At 48.5% G+C, this 21240-nt stretch overlaps 6 protein-coding genes across 6 annotated transcripts; 3 read left to right on the plus strand and 3 right to left on the minus strand.

Moving 5' to 3' along the window:
* Positions 1-7672: 7672 nt before the first annotated feature.
* N7446_012263 (uncharacterized protein) lies at positions 7673-8175 on the plus strand (the record flags this gene model as incomplete). Its single annotated transcript, XM_058521005.1, has 2 exons — positions 7673-7768; positions 7825-8175. The coding sequence occupies 2 exons, from the start codon at positions 7673-7675 to the stop codon at positions 8173-8175; spliced, it is 447 nt and encodes a 148-aa protein (XP_058366371.1).
* Positions 8176-10021: 1846 nt separating this feature from the next.
* N7446_012264 (uncharacterized protein) lies at positions 10022-12533 on the minus strand (the record flags this gene model as incomplete). The annotated part of the gene is made up of 4 exons (XM_058521006.1): positions 12255-12533; positions 11225-12209; positions 10482-11169; positions 10022-10419 (listed from the first exon to the last, which is right to left on the minus strand). The coding sequence occupies exons 1-4, from the start codon at positions 12470-12472 to the stop codon at positions 10022-10024; spliced, it is 2289 nt and encodes a 762-aa protein (XP_058366372.1). The 5' UTR covers positions 12473-12533.
* An 886-nt stretch (positions 12534-13419) lies between these two features.
* On the plus strand, positions 13420-14287 carry N7446_012265 (uncharacterized protein; the record flags this gene model as incomplete). The annotated part of the gene is made up of 2 exons (XM_058521007.1): positions 13420-13608; positions 13685-14287. 2 exons carry the CDS (start codon positions 13420-13422, stop codon positions 14285-14287), a joined length of 792 nt encoding a protein of 263 aa, XP_058366373.1.
* A 1067-nt stretch (positions 14288-15354) lies between these two features.
* N7446_012266 (ATP-binding protein) lies at positions 15355-18034 on the minus strand (the record flags this gene model as incomplete). The annotated part of the gene is made up of 8 exons (XM_058521008.1): positions 15355-15504; positions 15559-15978; positions 16027-16099; positions 16152-16338; positions 16388-17219; positions 17269-17387; positions 17438-17541; positions 17604-18034. 8 exons carry the CDS (start codon positions 18032-18034, stop codon positions 15355-15357), a joined length of 2316 nt encoding a protein of 771 aa, XP_058366374.1.
* Positions 18035-18769: 735 nt separating this feature from the next.
* On the plus strand, positions 18770-19546 carry N7446_012267 (uncharacterized protein; the record flags this gene model as incomplete). Its single annotated transcript, XM_058521009.1, has 3 exons — positions 18770-18943; positions 18991-19286; positions 19333-19546. The coding sequence occupies 3 exons, from the start codon at positions 18770-18772 to the stop codon at positions 19544-19546; spliced, it is 684 nt and encodes a 227-aa protein (XP_058366375.1).
* Positions 19547-19552: 6 nt separating this feature from the next.
* On the minus strand, positions 19553-20624 carry N7446_012268 (uncharacterized protein; the record flags this gene model as incomplete). The annotated part of the gene is made up of 3 exons (XM_058521010.1): positions 19553-20187; positions 20238-20493; positions 20541-20624. The coding sequence occupies 3 exons, from the start codon at positions 20622-20624 to the stop codon at positions 19553-19555; spliced, it is 975 nt and encodes a 324-aa protein (XP_058366376.1).
* Between the last annotated feature and the right edge of the window lie 616 nt (positions 20625-21240).

A 21240-nucleotide genomic window follows, 5' to 3' on the forward strand; every position in this document is an offset into this window, starting at 1 on the left:
TTCGGGAAGGAAGAATGGCTCACAATGGCTGCTTAACGTCGTTAAAACTCATCAAACTGAGAAAGCAATATATGCCTTGAAAACGACGACAGAATCGGATGAGTTGAATGCCGAGAGCCTCACCAAGGAAGCTCCGCATATCGAGGAAGCTCAACAAATTGAGCAAGCTCCGCCTATAGCAACCGAGCAAGCGTCAAAAGCGTCAAAAGCGTCAAAACCACCTGTTTTGGACCGCTCCCGAGTCAATGTCGACACTTGGCACCGCCGTATGATGCATCTCAGCATTCAGGGGGTGCAGAATACAGCCAAAATCGTCAATGGCATTGACATTGATGGGTTGTCAGCCTCAAAAAGGCCATGCGAATGCTGCGCCATTGGCAAAGCAACTTTGAAACCACGCCGCGCACCTGTGCTTCACCGCTCGAAAAAGACCGGAGAACTCGTCTATATAGATATTGGCGGCGGCGGCAAGCTAAAACCTGCTCTCAATACTGAAGCTCGCTACTGGCTCCTAATGATCGATGATTTCGATGGCTGGGCCGATATTTGCTTCCTCAAGTCTAAGAACGAAGCAAAAGACGCTATCAAGAAGCTTCTTGCCCAGTACGAAAGGGACCACCAAGCCCGAATTGAGCAGTTTGTTTCTATCGACTCGACCAAGGAAATTGGAGCCATTCAGACCGATAATGGGGGTGAATTCATTCAGAAAGACCTCCAAATTTGGGCTGAAAACCGCGGAATCCACTGGCATTTCATTGCTCCATATGCTCATGAGCAAAATGGGAAAGTGGAACGACTGATGCGCATAGTAGCTGAGAGAATGCGATCCGTTTTAGCTGACTCGAACCTCCCGCCATTCCTCTGGGCGGAGATCATGAAGACCGTCGTATACGTCCGAAACCGCACCATTTACTATGGTAGACGACTCGCCGGGATGCCACCAACCACCCCATATGAGCTTCGCCATGGCCGGAAGCCGGATCTCTCTCACCTTCGTATCATCGGATGCCGGGTATTCAGAGTATTTGGCCGAGAGCAGGTGGCTCAAGACCCCGTCGGCAAACATCTCGCCCGCCGCATCGAAATCGGCTACCTCGTCGGTTATGAAGATGACAATGGCGGCATTTTCAAGGTCTACCGACCTTACCCAGTGCGATCAGACGGCACTAGACCTAATGGCGGCACTCTCCACTTAGTGAGAGATGCAATTTTCGAGGAAGGAGAAGACTGGGCCCTTTACAACAACCCCGACCTTCCAGACCCTCGAAACAAGCTTCCTCATCATCAAATCGATGAGCCTATTGGCCATCAAAGCCAACAAAGCCAGGAAAGCTTCAAGGAAGCAGATCACTTGCTCCTCAACCCTGAATCGGACAATGAAGAAAGCTCCGATGAATCTGCCGACAATCTCACCTCTGAAGTAGACGCATACCTAACAAGCAATCAATCTCCTCTCGATATGGCCGAGGAGGACAAGCTATCGCCGTCCAAAACCGACAAGATCATTAGAGCACTAGCTTTCAGACCCTCAGTGATCTCAAAAAGTGACAGAAGGGAAATCCAGGCATGGGAAGACACTACAACGGTATTATTAGCTCAAAAGCTGGCTAGTAATGACCTTCATACCCTACCTCAAAACATGGAGGAAATCCCTACCAAATGGCTCGACTCTCCAGTCTCTCTTGCTCAAGCGAAAGCTTCACCTCTCTGGCCATGGTGGCAGAGAGCTATGCAAGCAGAGATCTCACAATTTGAAGCTCTCGGTGTATGGAAAACGGCGACACCGCCTAAGGGCGCCCGCCCACTTCGTGGTCGATGGGTATACAAATTGAAGACTGATTCAGCGGGTAAACCAGCGAAGTTCAAAGCTCGCTGGGTCGCTCGCGGAGACCAGCAACTTCCTGGTATTGACTTTGACGAAGTCTACGCCAGTACTGGCCGATATGACACCCTTCGAGTGCTCCTTGCCGTCATCGCAATGCGAGACCTTCACACCACGCATATGGACGTCAACTTAGCGTATCTCAATGCAGCTTTGGAGGAAGAAACGTATATGCATTACCCAGAAGGCTTCGAGGACCGCGGAGCATTTTGCAGGCTTTATAAAAGCTTGTACGGACTTCGCCAGTCGGCAGCAAACTGGTACAAAACCCTCTCCGAATACCTCCACTCCAGGCAATTCATGAGCACCAAGGCTGATCCATGCCTTTACGTACGCCATGTCCAGGGGGGTGGAATAGTGCTCATCTTCGTCTATGTTGACGACTTGCTGATAGCAGCAACTTCGGAGAAGCTTCTTAACGACACTAAAGAAGCTATTTCAGCAAAATGGTCAACTTCCGACCTCGGTGAAGTGTCATATTACCTTGGCCTTCGCATCAAAAGAGACAGGAAGCAGAGGCTGCTGAGCATTGACCAGCAAGCATATGTTGACGGATTTGCTAAACCAACAACCAAGATAGCTTCACCAAGCCCTCTTACTCCGATGAATCCTATCGCAGTACTCAAGAAAGCTGATCCAGAGCTTCCTACCGACACCTTACGAGGCGAGGAATATAGGAAGACCACTGGCAAAATCGGCTATGCGAGCAACAACTCCAGGCCCGACCTTACCCTCGCATTCTCCATACTGTCGAAATTCAATCAGAGCCCCGACGAATCGCATACCCTCGCCGCCGACCACGCCATTAGTTATGCCAAGAGAACCAGCGGATATGGGATCACTTACGGCAAGGCGAAGGAAGCAGGCAATACTGGTTTTGAAGAAGGTCTAGGGTTGTGGGGGTGCGTGGACGCGAGCTTCGCTTCCGACCCCGACACTATGAGATCGAGAACCGGCTGGGTATTCTTCCTCGCCGGCGCTCCTATTTCATGGTGTACTCGCCGTCAAACCAGCGTCACGAAGTCTTCAGCTGAGGCTGAATACTACGCTCTCTCAGACGCAGGAAGCCAGGCCGTATGGCTGCGTCGCTTGCTAGACGATCTAGGCATTGGCAACAAGGGTGAAGCAGTGCATTTGCTCTGTGATAGCCTCTCAGCTATTGCTCTTACGACGTCCGCGAAGAACCATTCGAGGAGCAAGCATATTGACGTCCATTGGCACTGGATTCGCGAAGCCGTCGAAGATCAAAAGATACGGCTGTCGCATGTGCCAGGTGTCCGTAATATAGCGGATGGCCTCACAAAACCGCTCCCGAAACCGTCATTTGACGAGTTCAGGAAGCAGTTATCCATTTCTCTCATCAACTGAAGAGATATCTTGCTCCATGAGCAAAATGGCATTCTGATTCGACCGATCAGAATCGAGTATTTGGGGAAGTTATTTGACACCCTATCCATTCATTTTAGAGCTGAATTTTATGGCTTTTGAACCTCTGAAATGCTTGCTGCATTCAGGGGGTGTGTTGTGATCTGAAGCTCGCCAAGCACTGCTAATGCTTGGCTGAGCAGCGCTATAGAGAGCTTCAGAGCACTTGGTTGAATGCATCAAGCAACGTGGCCTTTTCATATTGCTAGTGAGCTGATCACGCAATAGTTTCATGAAAGGCATATCGTATGCATTTGACCATTATAAATAGCTATAGAGAAGCCTCCTTCGGGAGGCAGACTTAAATCATCTCGTTTTACTGCCCATTGCTCATGCATAGTGCTTCTCAGACCATTGTAAATTACAACAGATGGTTGGTGAATGTGCCTCATATTAGTGGCTTCCTGGTGATGAACGGTCCAGGAGATATATATTCAATCACAACGCATTTTCCACATTCGTTTGAGAGCTCAGAAATTCCAAAAAGTAAATAGAGTAAAACCTAGAGGATTAAAAAAGAAAATCGAAAAAAGGATATCTATCTCAACCATGATCACAGGTTCAAAAGTTGACTCCCGTCAGCAAGGACGGCCAAGCTTCAACGGGTTGATGGTTGAGTACCCGTGCCCGCGCGACCGCGGCCTGACGCTTTCCGCAGCCTAGACGGACAGAACCACACACAGCTCAGACAATCAACACTCGAGCGAGGCCAGAAAATTTCCATGTTCCTTGGATGAAAATGTGAGTGCCGTTGGTAAAATCAAAGAAGAACAGCTTCCATTGCCTCAATATTAGGACCGTAGATTCAACGGTGAGCCAACGTTTCTTAACCGACTCACTTTGACTCATTCTCTACTTGACTTTAGCATGTTTTCTCGGTGAGCACCTAAAACCAAGAAATTCGCTGCAAATACTTGCGGTATATGTTATATCATTCCTCACTTAAGATAGGCATTGTGTCCTTCGACGTTTGCTCCTTAAATAGAGCACGTACGCGACAGGAGCCGAGAAGCGTATAAATACGTCCTCTCCCCTCAGCGATTCGTTCCACAATACTGTCACTTGCCGTGCAAAGTCGAGCAGGCCCTCGGTTTGAGGCACCTGATGAGTTCTTCCCTCAACCTACTGGAATTTCTACTGTACTGACATCTATGGATACATCGTGGGCCGACAATCTAGAAAGTACTTGTGAGAACGAGATTCCCACCAGGTCCACTATGCCACCCATGGCAGCCGATCAAAGTAGCAGATTTATGTTAGATGGTCGATGTATCTATGCGAACATCTGTCCACCATAGCAACCGACCACTGTCCGGTCCCTGAATATCGATGCAAAAGAGCGATTTCCATACAGGTATGTAGATTTCAGCGCGACCCTATCCGAAACTGGACTGACTTCAAAGACGATGCGAAAGAAAGATCCATGCGTTCCGTCCAATTTACTCCAGCCAGGGAGCCCTTTCCTGTGTCTTTTGTAAAACATGTACTGTAAGTCATGCATTGTCTCGCCGACCAACAAGCTAATGATGGACAGGAAACTGTTGACAGCGCACCAGAGTGAGTCCGAACCAGCATTCCGTCAGTGCTCCGCACAGGATCATGGCTTATACATCTTTCTGGCCCTGTCACTTCAAACCATGCGATATTTTCTACGAAAAATACCGCAAACCAAGTTCGCAGGACAACAGGATACATCAGCTCCAGACGTTCGTTATCCACGATGAGGTGAGTGGAATATCGCGCCTCGTGCTGCGCCGCTTTTGATTTTCTGCCAGTCTGTGCCCCAGACACAAACACCACTGACATCTTCATGCCGTTGCAGGAGCAGCCCATCGCCAACCGCGCAAGGTCTCGTGGCGAGTTACCTATTCCCGCCGACTCAGATAAGACCAAGGGGCCGACGCGCCATCGCGTCTTTCCCCTCCTCACCGCCTTCACACACTGAACGACGGAGTGCCTCAATCTCTCGTTCTCTGCACAAAGCGGTCTCCCTGTACAACTGTACAATTTCTTGTCACGCGTGGGTTCGTCATGCGCCTTTGCCGCGTTGTGACCTTTGTCGGTTCATCCAGCGCGACTTCTCGAAGCGACAGCCGGAGAGTGCGACGAACCTGGATACAACATGGCATATTGGTGACTGCATTGCAGAAGAGAATTGGCAGTGATCTAGTTGATAGGGGTCACTATCCTTGTTTATCATCTGCTTCAAGTGTACACTCGGGGAATTCTTCATGAACAACGTAAAGCACGACATCTCGTGGAACTGGATCAACACATGCTGACTCGGATCTCACAACAGGAGACACCCTCAGATTGCGAAGCGAGCAAATGTCTTGTCTGCTCGACCTCCCTGCACCAACACCATCGCATACTCTGTTTCTTCCACATGACTACTGGTGGCATCGATGATCGCTACCTCGACTTACTTCCAGTGGATTAGTTCATCGATCATGCGTTGGTATGCCTACCTGATGCAGACCCAATGGAACGCATAGCAGTGTCTGTCTCCCGGCATTTGAACCATCTCATAGAATGGCCTACTTGCGGCTTGGATCCCTGGCGTCCAGTGGGTGACCATCGTTGTCCTTGGATGGCGTCCGCGTCTCTCGAGCCTGAAAGTCTGACGACACCGGGAGGAGCTGATGTTTCGTGTTGCTTGAGCCGTACTTTCGCAGACGGCCAGGTTGTTAATTTAAGTTTGCGTGCAAGGAGAAGGTGAGGCGAAAATCCCGTCATTTCTAGCCGAATAAACTAACAGTAACCATCTCAGCTTCAAATCAAGTGGACAAGACCGAGGACAGCCGAACCAAAGATAGGGCCCATGACCCAAGAAGCACTGTCTGATACGGTCCCACCTGGTCCCTCTCCCCTCTCCGCGTCGCTCAGCTTGTCGACTTATACGAACCATTCGGTCATACACGGACCTGCATGCTATTAGGAGTGGTTGTATGCTCCCCGTTAGACAGAACATTGATCACTTTGGCTTCTAAGCCTTCTTTTTTTCTCTCCAAGCCCAAGCACTAACCACTCAAGTATGTTGAGATTCATACGGCATCTGACAATGGATGACTGATGTTTCAGGCATCCATCCTGATACCTCAGGAATGAATCAGATCAACATTCAACCTGCTCAGTGAGTTATAGCTTGAACAAAGCTTTCACTCATTAAATAGCGGATACCTCATAATATGAGGGATCAGACCTAAACAATCTCTCTGGAAAAGGACCATCTCTTTATATATTCTTCTCCCCTACTTCCTACATCGTAAATCTCAACAAAGTATATTTCTCTTCAATCGGAAGACTGCACCCCGGAATCACACATGACCCCGAACGAATTATATCAAATTTCCTCATCATGACCTGGAACCCTACTCATCTCCAACGAGCGTTGGGCCAAGTTTTGGGCGATTCCCTGCACCGTGAGATATTGTTTGAGCGGAATGCGGCGATTTGAAGCGACGTGAGGTGTGAGCGCGATCCACCGATCATGGGCGGGGCTTAGATGAGTATTAATTAGCTGGGGGCCGCAATTCTGATTTGAGCCCCAGCGAGCTATTACGAGAAAGTGAGTCTGTGAAAAGGGAAGGTACTGTAACTATAGAATTTATTGGTTTTGGTATCCCGCGCAGCGCCATCGAGAGATGGCCGCATGTCGTAAACCGTGAGGGAGAGATTTATCTATCCATCACGTTGAAATTTCGCCTTGGCTGATCACGGCTTATCTGACTATTTCCATATCGGCTTTAGCAGAGCATGGGATCCACCTTCCGACTTCCCCGAAATTATTCCACCCTTAGCTTCTTTCGTACCGGGATCAGCCTTCAGGGTGTTCCAGGCCATCTGGTGGCCCACAAACTGTAGCTTTGCTTCTTGAGATTACCAAGAGGAGGACAGAACCAGTACTACGCAGGCTAAGTCAAGACACATCGAGCGAAGGCACATGTTTCTCGGTAACCAAACCTCGTAAAGAGGTAATCGAAAAGAGACAACCCCAGACACACTCGTTTTCTTGCTCAAGGACCCGGTAATGTGCCAGGTCTCGCCAAAGTTCGAAATACAATGCGGCCAATCATACATCTATATTGTCTCCAAAAGGAAACAATGTAGAGACAGCACCGGTAGCATCTTAGCACCCGCTAGACTTCAAATAGTCAAAGCTTATTTCCCGGGCTGGGGGCTACAAATCATAGCTAGAAGCTCCTTTTAAATCGCGTTGGCCTGACTGTCAGTCAATTTTTGAAAATTTATTCTTTCGACCATATCCCTCTCGTCGTGGTTATTGCAACCACAAGAACTAGTCGGGAGGAAGCCAAATTATTTGTGTTCTTGCCTCATCCTCTATCTTCTATCTGGCTTGACATAATGCCAAATGCAACCAAGTCCGGCCGAAACTTGACTGATTTGTATCGACCAGTCAAGAGACGACGTCTCCAACGTGAAATCGACACCATTCTTTCGGTGAGTCAGGCACTTCACCCTTAGTTCCCTCCTAGAAGACAAACTCACTTTGCTAGGAGTCCGATGGAACAATCGAGGACCACCAGCTTTGCGATCATTTGATCGACACCACTACAGATTCAAATAAAAGGCTCAGATCCGAACTCGCAGACACTCGGGCGAAATTGGCAAAAGTTCAAAGAGACTACGATGAACTGGAATCTGATCACACACAGTGCCCCTACTGGATTCAGAGGAACGAGTCTCTTGCTACGACCTTGGATGATCGTTGCGAGAAGCTTGAGAAAGAGAATGAAAAACTACAAAATATTTGCGATGAGTTGACCTCCGAAATTCGACGTCTTCGTACTCAAAACTGCGATGAATTGGACAATACGGATAGGGAGGAGCAGGATGATATTCAGTAATCACTTCATGAATGAAAGTTGAATTAATTTCGAAATCGGTTATTTATTTTCGGTCCGAGCTGCTTACCAGCTGAAGCTTTAATTGAAAACTATGAGAGGTCAGATACAGAGGGGACGAGTACGTTGTGAAACGACTTCGCGCTCACTACAAGGGTTATTAAGATTCTGTCCAACCATCACCCCTTCGCATGACCAAGCGTCTGGCAGTAACGGAGAATGCTAATATGTAGATTGCTATCACCAATTGCAGGACATCTTAGTTAGCTGATCGGCAAAGACTTAGAATGGAAAGATGAGTAAAAGGCTCGTCAGAGCAGGGAAAGTCTTAGTGGGACGAAATCTATATGAGATCGTTAGTGTAGCAACCGAAAGTTGGATTCTAAACCATAACCCACTAGGCTGAGCGGATTCGTATTTTAGTCTAGCTGGGAAATCAACTCCGAATGCGATATGCAGGCTAACCCGTTATATATTACTTTCCTCGTATTGTGAGTATCGCGTTCCGCTTCTTAAGCGAGCTTAGGGTCTCGCCAAGGCCTGTCATGACCGCCTAACATCCGTGGTCACAGCTAAGCTGCTCTCATGGCGCCCAGCTCCAAAATCGGTTTGAAGCTTCGACGGAGTCCTGAGACCACTTATGCAATCTTGGTCGTGAAAGGACATTAGAATCTACCGTGTGCTGCTTTTCCATATTATCCAACTATTTGGATCTACTGTTGGACATGTCGCCCACTTCCCCTCGCAAGTCCCTCGGTGAATCGCTCAAACTTGGCAGTTCAGTAGGATGTTATCGGTTCCTAGGTAGGGATCCAGAAAGCCACCGTGTTTAACTCACCGGTAAGATCGATCTGGCCCACGTGACTATCTATACCTATTGCCCAAAACTATTAAGGTGTGGGTTTAAGAACGTGAGGGATTTTAAAGAGAGTACACGAGCATAGGGAGCTGGTCAAGGAAAATGGGCAGCTCTTTACTTTCCAATTTCAGCAATATGATGGACGATCCATGGCTCCAGCGTGGGGGCCAAAGTTAGAGCGGATTGTCCAATCTTTAGGCGCTGACGCTGATCGAAACGGTCGGGATCTGCCACAGCCGGGCTATGTTCGGTATATTAATTTCAGGATTTGTGGAAATTAGCCAAAGACATTCGTTGAGAAGCTCCTATTATCGCACTACCCCTACGCCATACCAGCAAGAGTTCAAAGCGAATACTTTGGGTTTATCCATCGTTTGGTTGTACCCTGAGAAAAATACTTGGCCGCTAGTGCGTAGCGGGGCAAATTTCGAGATCCCAAATACGCTAAATCATCAATGGCTCGCGTGCCTGGAGACTGACTGGAATTATCCTGACCCCCTGGAGTATGTAACTAACTTATATGGTTTATACCAGATATATCAGGCATGGGTCTATCAGCGCAGATCCTTCCATCATGAGTCTAGGTCATCCAGAGATTTCTCTCATTTATATAGAATCTCTCTCTCAATGAGAGAGAGATCAGATTTAAACAATCTCAGCATCTTGACGTATACGGTTCCCAGGTTATCATACACCTAGTTTTTGACACCTGTAATTGACTTGCGTTTTTATAAGCAATATATACTTGCAAACCCAAGTATTCTATCTCATTTCAAGGATAATTCTCGCATGACGTATTGGCTGTATTCACCCTTCCGATTCGCTCCTACTTCATGGAGTGCCTTAGCCGAGAATTGACCAGATAAGAGCCATTTCTAAGGTGGAAAAATTTCTCCGAATATTCAATAGAATGTGAGTTGTGATCGGACCTGACGACTAAAGGCACTAGCAAATCTGCTAGATAGCTGTCTCTGCAATCAGACAGGATTATCACGCGGAGATTGGAGCTGGACTAGCTTTGCTCGCCGATTCATTTATCCATTTGAAACTGCGAGACTCTTCGCCGTTTGTTTGTTCCATGGTATGGAGCTGGTTCACCTGAAGTGAGGTTAGGTTGGCCTGCAACTCCAGGGTCCCGAGATCGTGTTGGCGACCAATGGGCGGAGATCCATCCAGATTGCATGCTATGTGGTCGGGCCCACCCATGCTTGCGTCACGAGGTGACACCAGCTCAGATGGAAGGCCATAGATCGCCAGCCGTTCATTGAGAGAGATCATCGCATAATACCTTGTGGAATGATCCAAAGCGGCAAAGACACACCATCGGCGCGCCTGGACAACAAATTGCTGACGACACCCACATGCCGCGGATTCCATCCCACTCGGTACTGTCTGGCACTTCAGCTTTCGATTTACTTTACGCGCAGGGATGGTAAACTGGCAATCTTACCTGCTTTCGAGTGGAGAAGCTCCGATCTGGCGATGAAACACTCTTCTGCATGGAGAACGACTCGGTACTCTGGCCCACCTCCACCAAGTTTTCGAAATGATTCAGCCTCATTATCTTCCCAGGTGACCAGAAGGCCTCCCGAGTAAGGTCTGAGTTTGACGCTATGCGGCAGAACTCGAAGCAGACGTCTGATCTGACGCATGTATTTCATCTCAGTCATCCGCAGCGTCGAGGATGCTTTGAAGATTGAAGAAATGGTCAGATACAAGAGCTCCTCTACGACGTGACTGCAGAAAAACGGCGCATTCTTTTCGGTTATGGCAGCAGGAAACCATTTCCGACACGATGCTTCCTGGTGCGTCGCATCAAAGTCCAACCATCGATGATGAATTTTCAGCGTACCGTGTCCGGCGTCGTATAATACATCAAGCTTCCCTGTCAGTCCTTTGACATAGACTACTTTGATATGTTTGGTCGTCTTTAAAAGTGCCAGGCAAGCCTTCAAAGCCCAGTCTGTTGTTTTTGCAAAGGCAGATTCGGGCGAAGCACAAATCTCAGCATCCTTGAAAAGCTCTATCTGCTCCTCCTTGACGGTCCGGATCGGTGAACCTGAGCGCAGCAGGTTCCAGAGGGCCTCTGGAACTCTTGTTGGCCTCTTCCCGGTGGTTTCTCGTATCATGCCCACACTCTGTTCAAGGTTAGTATATTGCATATCCAGCTTGACCATTTCACCGTGAACTGACTTGGATGCTTGATGTCTCGCTATAAAAGAATCGCTTTCTTCTCGTCACATGAAGCAAGTATTTCCAGATACGGGCCGTGGTAGACGGTTCCAGAAGTTTATCGGCTTGTTCAATATCGCCCACCTGGGGAAAGTTCTGAAGGAGATTGACATAAATTGGAAGTAAAGTATGCTCGTGCATGTGCAGGGCACACTGCCATATTTGCCGCACCTGATCTGCCACCTCACACGTGGCGACCATTCCTTGTCGATCACGGCTGAACTTACCCAGAGCAAAGTTGTAACCAAACTTGTAGTGCTTGACCCCTGGAGTAGTCATTGCTAGCAGGATCCCATGAAGGAAGAGTTTTCCGTGGAACTGCGAATCAAGAAGCAAGTCTCCTCGGGGCGTTTCTACAATCGAGGGGGGATAGGAGAGCCCGCGAATATCGAGAGTGACTCGCAGCCACCCGAAGAATGTTTCAGACGATACCGGTCGATTTTGATTGGCACGTCCAGCCCCAATCATTACCGTGATGTCTCTTTCATCCTGGAACCGCAACTTTGCCATATCATCAGCTGGGTCTCGTTGAATGGCTGGACTCATCTTTCTGGAAGGAGTGATGACACAACGGAGAGACTGGGACGTCCCATGCAGACCAAAACTCCACCTACAGTGGCTTGCAGCCACGCTCATTTTATATCCGTCTCGACTCATTATTAACGCAGCCAGCTTGAGCCCGTCACCGTGGGAGCCTGCCAGCTGGTCTTGCTCGTCCTTGGATGTGAACCCCATCACGAGAGACTCCACGGGAAGTTGCATGCAGGAATTGGTCAAGGTGACTCGACCGGTCTTTTTCTCATATTTTATGTACCCCAGAGCTCGCCGATCGCCGTTGTCATTCGAGGTAGTCGGGACTGTGATGGAGAAATAGTCTTTCTTGTCTTCATAGAATGGCTTGAAATCCAATCGGTTTAGCTGAAATCTTCCTAGAATAGCATCTTTCCTATTCTGTCTCAGTGTTTATCCAATAGAAGAGAATGTCACATACCAATTTTGGTACAGCTCGCGAAATGCATCTGCAGAGTCCCAGCCTTTCACATAGGCAGGTGAAATCCCAACTGGGATAGTTTGCCGTGACGGCTCAGTCGCTGTGTGAGTGGCTCCTTCGCTTTGTTGTAATTCACGATCCAGCTGCAGATTCGCTTCGTCGCTCGTGCTTGTACAACTATCTTGATCCATGGGATCCTCATCGGTGTGATTACTCATCGTTAGGTACGCATTTGGAGCACTGCAGCAGAATGAATTATTGGCTTTTTGTGTCTCTGGGTCGTACGCCTGTTATTTATACGGCGCCCGAGCTTTCCTCTAAGACATCCTCCCTGAAATCGTTGATTGCGGTAAGCAAAGACAGTGGCATCCTCATTAATAATTTCATGAGGGAAAGTTTAAACTTGATATATCAAAAATGTGACAATAAACCGGTTTGCATCCATGACTTACCAGACCTTTACGAATGACCAAACGGTGATGTTGAAGATCTTTACGGTTGACTAGCTAGGTCATATCCGGCAAACTCGACATTCAACGTTGAATACCCGGCATGTGAACCATGAAGGGCCACCGTGGCTCCGCATTTATATTAGCGTGCCAACTGTTGAGTTGAGTTCAGACACAATGCCGAAGTCAGCATGTCCAAAGATGAGGTATGCAACCCGTTGGACCTTAGAAACCTGCCTGTGGTTTCAATCAAGCATGCGTGAACGGTAGTCAACGGTGAAATGAGGTCATCAATGAACCGGGAAAACGTTGAAACATGCTCGATTATCTTTGAGGTTGACAGATCGTGAGAAAGCTGAAGATGGGCTTGCCTTCCAGATAAGACAAATCTCCGTTCAAAATACGCTTTAGACCGCGCATGGTTGGCGTTTTGGAAATACCAGGACGTATACCCCGTGAATAAGGATAAGGTATGCGGGTATATTTCAGCTGGTGTTCACTGATGAGGCCAGTCTAGGTAGCCCGAAACGACTTTGTCAACGTATACCGAGCATTTTGGAACCAGTGACTGAAAACCAGCACAAACCGCCCGCCAAGGGTGTTTATGCCTGAGGCACCAGATAAGTAAGCCGGTAAACATCCCCGTGACGGTTGGTTCTCCCAAGGCAGACGATAGCGTACTCGGAAGCATTCGTCGACCGAAGGCAGCGGCAGTGATGAAGAACCGAATTCGCCATCCATCGCAGCAGCGGCGCGCAGCCGGTCGAGCCGCGACCGAGGTAACAACCGTCAATCGACTAAGGAAAGCGAAAAAGCACACGAGCCGGTCGAGACAACAAACAGACCTCTCGGAAAGACGGACAGGCTACACAATCTTCTGCACAATTGCCTGCACCCGCGGCATGGTGAACCGAGACTCTGGATAAAGAATGCCCCAACTGGAAACTCCACGGTAGCCAGAGACACTCGATGTGACCGCAGGAATTCGCACGCCGGCTTCAACGTCAATTTGCCCGAAACCGAAAACATGGGTTTGAACAACTCCACGTCTGTGGTCGGACCGGTTACCTCATCAAAGCCACTCTTCTATTACACGGATACACTGTGATAATCAAGGCTACCACGGCGGACAAGCAGCATCTCATTCAAGCAGACGCAGACAATTATGGTTATCTCAGGAGCCCGCAGGGAAAGCACATCCCCGTCTGTCTTGGGGCATTTACGCCACGAGTCTCATGTTGGTACCACGGCGAACTAATGGAGCAGATGATGATCCTAAGCTGGTCAGGAAGCAGGCTTCAGCACGTCATCAACGATGACAACTCGAGTTTCCACAAGGAGTGCGAGAAGGCCCTGGCTGTGCTCCGCTCACACGGGGTGGTCCATGGCGACAGTGAGTGGCGTAATATGTTGTGGGATGACCTGGGCGGTCGTTTGATAGTCATTGACTTGGAGGACGTGAAATGGGTGAAGCGCCCTCGGGCACTTGAACCAACCTCTGGCAACACGCGGCATGGTCATCGCGTCGGGGAGGGGAAAAGCAGACAAAGGCTCCTATCCAGCTCAACTGCTGTATGCACATGACGGCCCCTAGGCTCATGGACATTTACATCTGCACCTTCAGATTACATCATTTGTTCGTGATGTCCATAGGGAAGAAAGTACAGTGTCATGGAGCTGGCGCCTTGGTTTCGCTTGGAAATTCACAGATCGAATCAGGAAATCAAGGGGCCTTGGGAATCATTTACAAAGACTTTCGAGATATGAAGGTCCTTTGGAATGAAAAGCTCGAACGGGCAACAATCATCGACTTTTACGCCTCTAGAAAATTGAATTTTGGCCAGCTCCAAAGACCACGAGCAAAGAGACAACTGCTGCAAATGGAAAACCCAAGGGTCTGCTGTGCCTGTTTTCCTGGGCACGATCGACTTGGCCGAAATATATTTTCTTTATGGAGCTGGAGAGATTCGTCATATGCTCATGATGGGCTGGCCGGGTGGGAGGGTGGGGGAAGTACAGCATTGATGGACTTGACGCCTTGGCTCCACCAGGAGATTCGCAAATCAACAAAGGAATCACTCACGAAGATTTTCGGCGTGACAATTTTCTTTGGAATAAAGAACTAGGCCGGGCATTGATCATCGACTTTCACCGGTATATATTGAAATGTCGACCGACTTTGCAGCGATCACGAGCGGTACAACGACAACTATGTCAACCAGAGATGGGAGATCCAAAACGTCTTTGTGTAACGGGAAGCAATATGCTTATTTTTTGGATTAGCAGTTCAAGTATGCATGATAATGAAGCATGAAGCACTTCCAGTCCACATCCTCGTGAATCAACCAGAACTTCGACCTATTATCGATCCTTGATGCCCGGTTTTCCACTTCACCTACATTGCCCCAAGAGGGACTCCGCTTCTATGTGTTGACAATGGCAAACTGACCGTCCAATTCTGGCTCTCGCACTTGACTTTTGTGTGAGGTGATGAATGATATGAAAACGTTGATTCAACTATGAAGCTTCAGTAACGATATATTGGACTGTCGTGTGCAGTACTAATCGAACACATTGCAATAAGAGACCGACTGCTCGACAACCTTGAGAAACGAGATAAACCACAGGACTTTCCCAGGTACAGTATGCTACTAGACATACATTCCATCAACAGGCCTCTCTTTGCCAAACTCCTTTGAAAACTTCTTATTGGAATCGGCTGCTAACTCCAAGTATTTGTAGGTCACCTGATTGACGTCAGCCTCAGCGAGAGCATGTGCGATTGCTGCGATGTTCTTGATCTAGTTCATGTTAGTCAACAAGTGAGAAGTGCAGAGCAGCTCTCTGGAACCCACCTCTCGCCCATTTAGGGTTAAAGACTCCAATCGTCGGAGATCGTACTCCTCAACGACGGCAGGTCCTTGCATCGTACATGCCTTGGACAGAAAGGTTGACCAAAGATCTCTGCGAAACTCTCTCGTCAAATTTTCATACTCGATGGTCAAATGGATCCGGCTTAGAATTGCGTCATCAAACTGGATACCCCGATTTGACGTCAAGAAAAGAATTCCTTGATAATATTCCAGCTTTCGGAGGAAAATGGTCACAAGGCGATTGTGGGTATCGTGGTATGAGGTACGCTGCTCCATGAAAGCGTCTGCCTCATCCAAGAGAAGGACGGCATCAAAATGTTTCGCGATCTTAAATACTGTTTCAAGTTGCTGCTCGAGCGCGTTGGAATCTCCGTGGTCTACAACAAGTTCGCCTGCGGATATCTGAAAAAATCAGTGACGCCAAAATCAGCCGAGCTGGATAGTTCATACCGAATAGAGGGGGAGCTTGAAATACTCCGAGGTTGCCTCAACCGTGAAAGTCTTACCGACTCCCGGTGGGCCACTAGCACGAGTTAGTTGGAAGTCTTGATAGTATAGGCGCTTCGCCGACATACTTCAGAAGAATGTTGAATCCTTGGCCCTTTCCGTCAACTACGTCGTCGAACGGTATCATCGGTATCATCCCTAGGCGGGTTTTTGCCAATGACAAGAGGATGGTCTTGGTCTCTAAAGGGATCTTCAAGCAGTCGAACGACTCAGGTGACCAATCCACGTCTTCAAGAGCACTGACTGCGCACTCCACTGAAATCACATTAGTCGGACGCCAAACATTGTCAGTAGACTTACATACAGAAAATCTTCTCCTTGAAGCTGAAACAGCATACTGTTGGGCAGGCGACCAAGAAATCGGTCTCGCTCAGTTTTTGTGCATCCACTCCGTCTCCTTGCATTCTCTCCTTCTCCCGCTCGCGATCCTCCTTGAGCATCGCACCTATGTTAATAACTGCAATTCCATCCTTTTCCTTGACCCCTAGGTCGCGGAGTGAAGGTCGGGAGTAGTTTGGCTGCATTTCATGAAAAAATCCGGCGTCCACTCCCACTCGACTGTTGACGTTGACTTTGATAGCCTTCCCCTTGTTCATAAAGAACGCGCTGCCTCTACAGTGCCGAATGTGTGAGCCGGCCAAATCGCGAAACTTTTCGCCTCTTTCGACCAAGTCTTTCCGGACTTGCCCGTGCCTTGGATGGTAGCGGAGAGGGAAGGCCTCAAGACTCTCGATCGGCTTTGACCCCCGGAACTTTGCCAGACGCAGAAACATTCCGGCCTCGCCGAACTTGACTCCGTCATAATCAAAGAATCGGCACTCGAGATTCCACCACGTCTCGTCATTTTGTGTCATCTCTTCCCCCGCTTCGAATCTGACACATCGCGGCTCTTTTGTGCCAATGCATGTGGTATAAACATGACAACCAGGCTTGAAAAGCGCCCAAAGAAGGTCATATGTAATATGACCGTACTGCAGCATTGATTCGAGACGCTGCGAGGTGGCTGAATATGCTTGCTTGAGGTGGTCGATGAGCAAGCGGAGGTGCTGACGTGGGAATTCACAGTCCGAGTTGTCCATATTTTCGGCATACTTGCCGAGCTCTGGGAGGAAATGGAAAAGGATATTTTGCTCGATCTAACCAATGTCAGCGATCTTCGTGGAAATAATACTCTGTCTCAATTACCGATGGCTTGTCTTCCATCAGGCTAATGGCCTTGATATCATGCAGCACCTCACGCAGGATGTCGCGCAGGCCTTCCGATTTGATGTCAATGTACGGCGTCACCTCCTCAGAATTTCGTTCTAATTATACCATTAGTCTGGTCTCGGTTTCCAGGCAAAACATTACGTACCAACACGTTCACGGACAACGAATGCATATTCAGCATAATCGTCCAGACCACTGCTGGTCTCCGCCGGTTCGACAATCTTGTATTTACATGCTTCTTTGTCCCAGCTAGATCCGGGTCAGCCATTTTCTGAAGGAATTAGAAGGGGAGATTGGCTGGTGGCTCATACGTTTCGACAACTGCTTTGAATGAGGGTGTAGATGCCCACTTCTCAAACAATTTGAAGTCATCCGGCGTCGTACTGATTGGATGTTTGAGATCTGTTCCATCTGCTACCGCAATGTCCTCCTGTTCATTGCTTGCAGGACAAGAATGATCAGGCTTGGCTGCCATGGAGAGTTCAGCCGAAGCACATTCATCACTGGTGAGGTTCACCAGCAGTTGCTTCAGTCGAACCATATCAGGGATTGGTGGGGACTGGTCCTGGGAGATAGGAGTGTTTGGCGGTTCTTGGTCGGTAAGATCAAGCAGCGCATTTTCAAGAAACACACCAAAGAGATGCATCAGATCCTTCAAGGTGGCAAGAGGTATAGTCGATTCCTTCGTTGGGCTATTGGGTGGTGTCAAGCCTTGGTGGCAGGAGGGAGTCTTCAGTGCCATGTTGAGCAATTTGAACGACTGAAAAATATCGGTGCGATATGGGAAGCTGGTATGGAGTGGCCCAAGAGACTGGAATGCCAATGATGAAGGGAAAGGTCAATAAGAGCCTGAGGAATTGCTCCTTCTTAAGTGTTCGTTACTCTGGACTTCTGTGTTATCCAAGATTATACTCACAGCTCAAGATTTTGCTTCCCCTCACATTCAGCGTTTAGCTGCATAGAAGTGCACTGTACGGTGCATGCATGATATACGAAGGAAACTGCTAATTTTAATTGGATAGGCTCAGGTATTATTCAGTTGGTGGCGTCGCTTTTGCATCGAACCACTAAATCGTGGTGTCGTTCTTAGCTCTGTAGGTATCGGAAGCACCAGCTTAATGACGCGGTAGACTTGGCGACCAATTGCAGCGATGATCACAGAATTGTGATCCCTGTGGAACGGCATCACAGGATTGTGTTCCCTGACAGATAACTTCCCCGTAGGTAGTGGTATCACAAAACTGTGATCCTTGTAGAAGGGTATCACAAAACTGTGATCCTTGTAGAGGGTACCACAAAACTGTGTTTCCCCTGACTTACCTAACTGCGAAAACGGACAAGTAGGAACGGGAACGCCCGAGACAGAAGTGGGGCTGGGGTTTGACGGTTATTGAAAATTAATTTTCCGGATAGCTTCAACCGACCACTGCCCCGCAGCTGTTCGCATCATCGGCTTCAGGCACAGCCAGTCTCAGTTATGGCATCATCCGCATTCAAGCTAGATGTGGCAAGGAAGTCTCTCCTCGAGGAGGGATTCTTTGATTTGAATGACTCTACGGTTGGCGAGCATGTCTTGGAGATGGAGAGGCGGGGTTTCCCGTACCTCACCGAATATGGTATGGACTTTTGCAAGCAATTTGCCTTTGACGAAGTAAGCAGAATGATACATCTCCGTGGCTACCATCTAATCATCTTCAGCGAATCCGATCTATCCTCGAAACCTCCCTTGAACGGTGCAGCCTCGGACACTGGCTGAGATACGAAGAATTCCCTGGCCATGTCGAATGCTTCAGGAGGGGTGGTCTAAAAGCTGGTCGCCGTGTTCTAATGGTGCATCTGTGGGCCAAAGGATCGCGAGCGGAGTATTATACCCTTTCGCATCTTTGCGACTTGGCGACTACGAAGGGGAGAAGATCCTTATATGAGATTCCCCAATCCGAGCTGGATCGTGTGGGCTCTAAGCCCGAGGTGAAGGATTTTCCAGATGGTGGCTTGTAAGTAATATATTTATATTATAGTGTCAGGATCTAACAACTGTAGGGTGATTCTAGATGCTAGACTCGGTTTTAAGATCGAGCAGGGATATGCCATTACGTTTCTTTTTGCCACGGATGAAGTGATCGCCAACTGGGCGAAAATGATCCTTCCACACTCAGAAGGACTGGAACATAAAGTCAGGGAATTAGAGATGCTGAGCGCGAAAATTGGACTGAACTTCACGTTTGAGGGTTCTGGTGGAAGCACAAAGAATTAGCCCTCATTATTCACGGTATACTGCAGCTTCTGTGGTTATATCCACAAAATCATCTTGAGCCGCCCATCCGGTCGACAATGCTGGGATACTGTTCATAATCTGAAGGATAGGAGCATCAAAATCTTGTAGCAAGTCGAGATCTTGGGTTTGCCCTTCTCCGGGATTGAAGTAGATTTCCTCCGTTGACATGTTCGAAGAGCTGTTAGGATTGACGGTATCAACCATGGTGCTCAGCCGGGGTAAGGCTATGGGCGACTGCATCGGGATTAGGGGTGCAGATAGTTCATCGCGAGCCTGGCCGAGCTGGCGAAAACTGTCACCCTCATTGCTTTGGGAAAAAAGACTTTGGTCCAAAGCCGTCATACCGATCCTGTCAAACTTGGCTTGAGCTCCCGAAATATCGGAGCCCAAAGCTGCCACTTCCCATTTCCGTTTCTTCCCCACAAGAACGCCTGATCGACACTGGCTCATTGCGAGAGCTAGTTGTTTGTCGGATTGTTCGCGTAACTCATCACATGTTTTCTTGATGAATGACCGTTTTCTTTCGCATGCTCCATCATGTCTATCGGCATGTCTAATGAACTCGCTCACGAGCCTGAAAACTTTAAAACAGCACACACAAACTTCCTCGCATGTGACATCTGAATTAATAATTAATAGAAAGCAGCGCGTCAGAGAGGACACCACTTGCGTTGTTGGAAGTGCCGCCGGAGTCCCTGCATTTTCGGAAATGGCTTCGCACGTTCACAGGATGGACAGAAACGCCCTTTGGAAGCTCCAGTCTTCCTTATAGTGCTCATAGGATTTCCGGCATCTTTGTCATAAATATGTTGGTCATCGTCGCTCTCGCCTTGGTCGTTGTCGTCCTTCCCTCGACAGTCATCACCATTGGGCCTCGAATGGGCTCGACACCGCTCGAGTTCGGCTTGCAGGCGCTGTTCGCGGGACTGGAAGAAGTCAGCTAAGTGACACGACTTATCTTAGCGTTACTAACACGATATTCTTCCAAATGCTCGAGTAGATTTAATTCTGTTTCAAAGAAGGCTGAGCAAGCACACTGTGGTTGTGTGTCTGACATTATTGAGGATGGGGTGCCGAGGAGAGGTAGGTCCACCCAACTTTTCCCATGGTTCGGCGGAAGCTCGATTAGTCAGAATCCGAGAAATCGGCCGGAATCCAATAAATACCGAGCAGGGCCGCCGCCGTTGGGCAGAAAGAACATCAGCCTTTTGCTCACAGAACTAATGAGGTTTTCCTGACTTGCTCTTAAATTACCGCTCAAGCCATCAAGAATCTACTTCTTTACCTACTTTTCACCTTGACGAGGACGAAGATGGCCCCATGTGAAACCTGCGGAGGCAAAAAGACCGTGAACGGTATTGCATGTCCAACCTGCAGTGGCAAGAATTGAAGATCAGCTGGTGAGCTAACACTCTAGCCGAAAATACTTCTTCATCCTTGATATCGTTAACACCTAGGAGCGTTCAGTTAAGCCATTCTTTGTCGATATACCTACAATCATCATGCTCACGCAGGAAGATCGTGCGGACTGATCAAAGCGACATGCAGCTGTTATCACATGATCGGATATATCATATTTTCCTGCCTGGAACTATGGTTGCCTGGCCTCGGGGTATTACATTGAAACGGCTACTCGTCCCCGCGCGGTTATGCGACCGACTTCTATTCTCTTA

The sequence above is a fragment of the Penicillium canescens genome, assembly GCF_028828765.1.
Source record: "Penicillium canescens strain IBT 15451 chromosome Unknown utg000010l_segment0_segment0, whole genome shotgun sequence".
Lineage (NCBI taxonomy): Eukaryota > Fungi > Ascomycota > Eurotiomycetes > Eurotiales > Aspergillaceae > Penicillium > Penicillium canescens.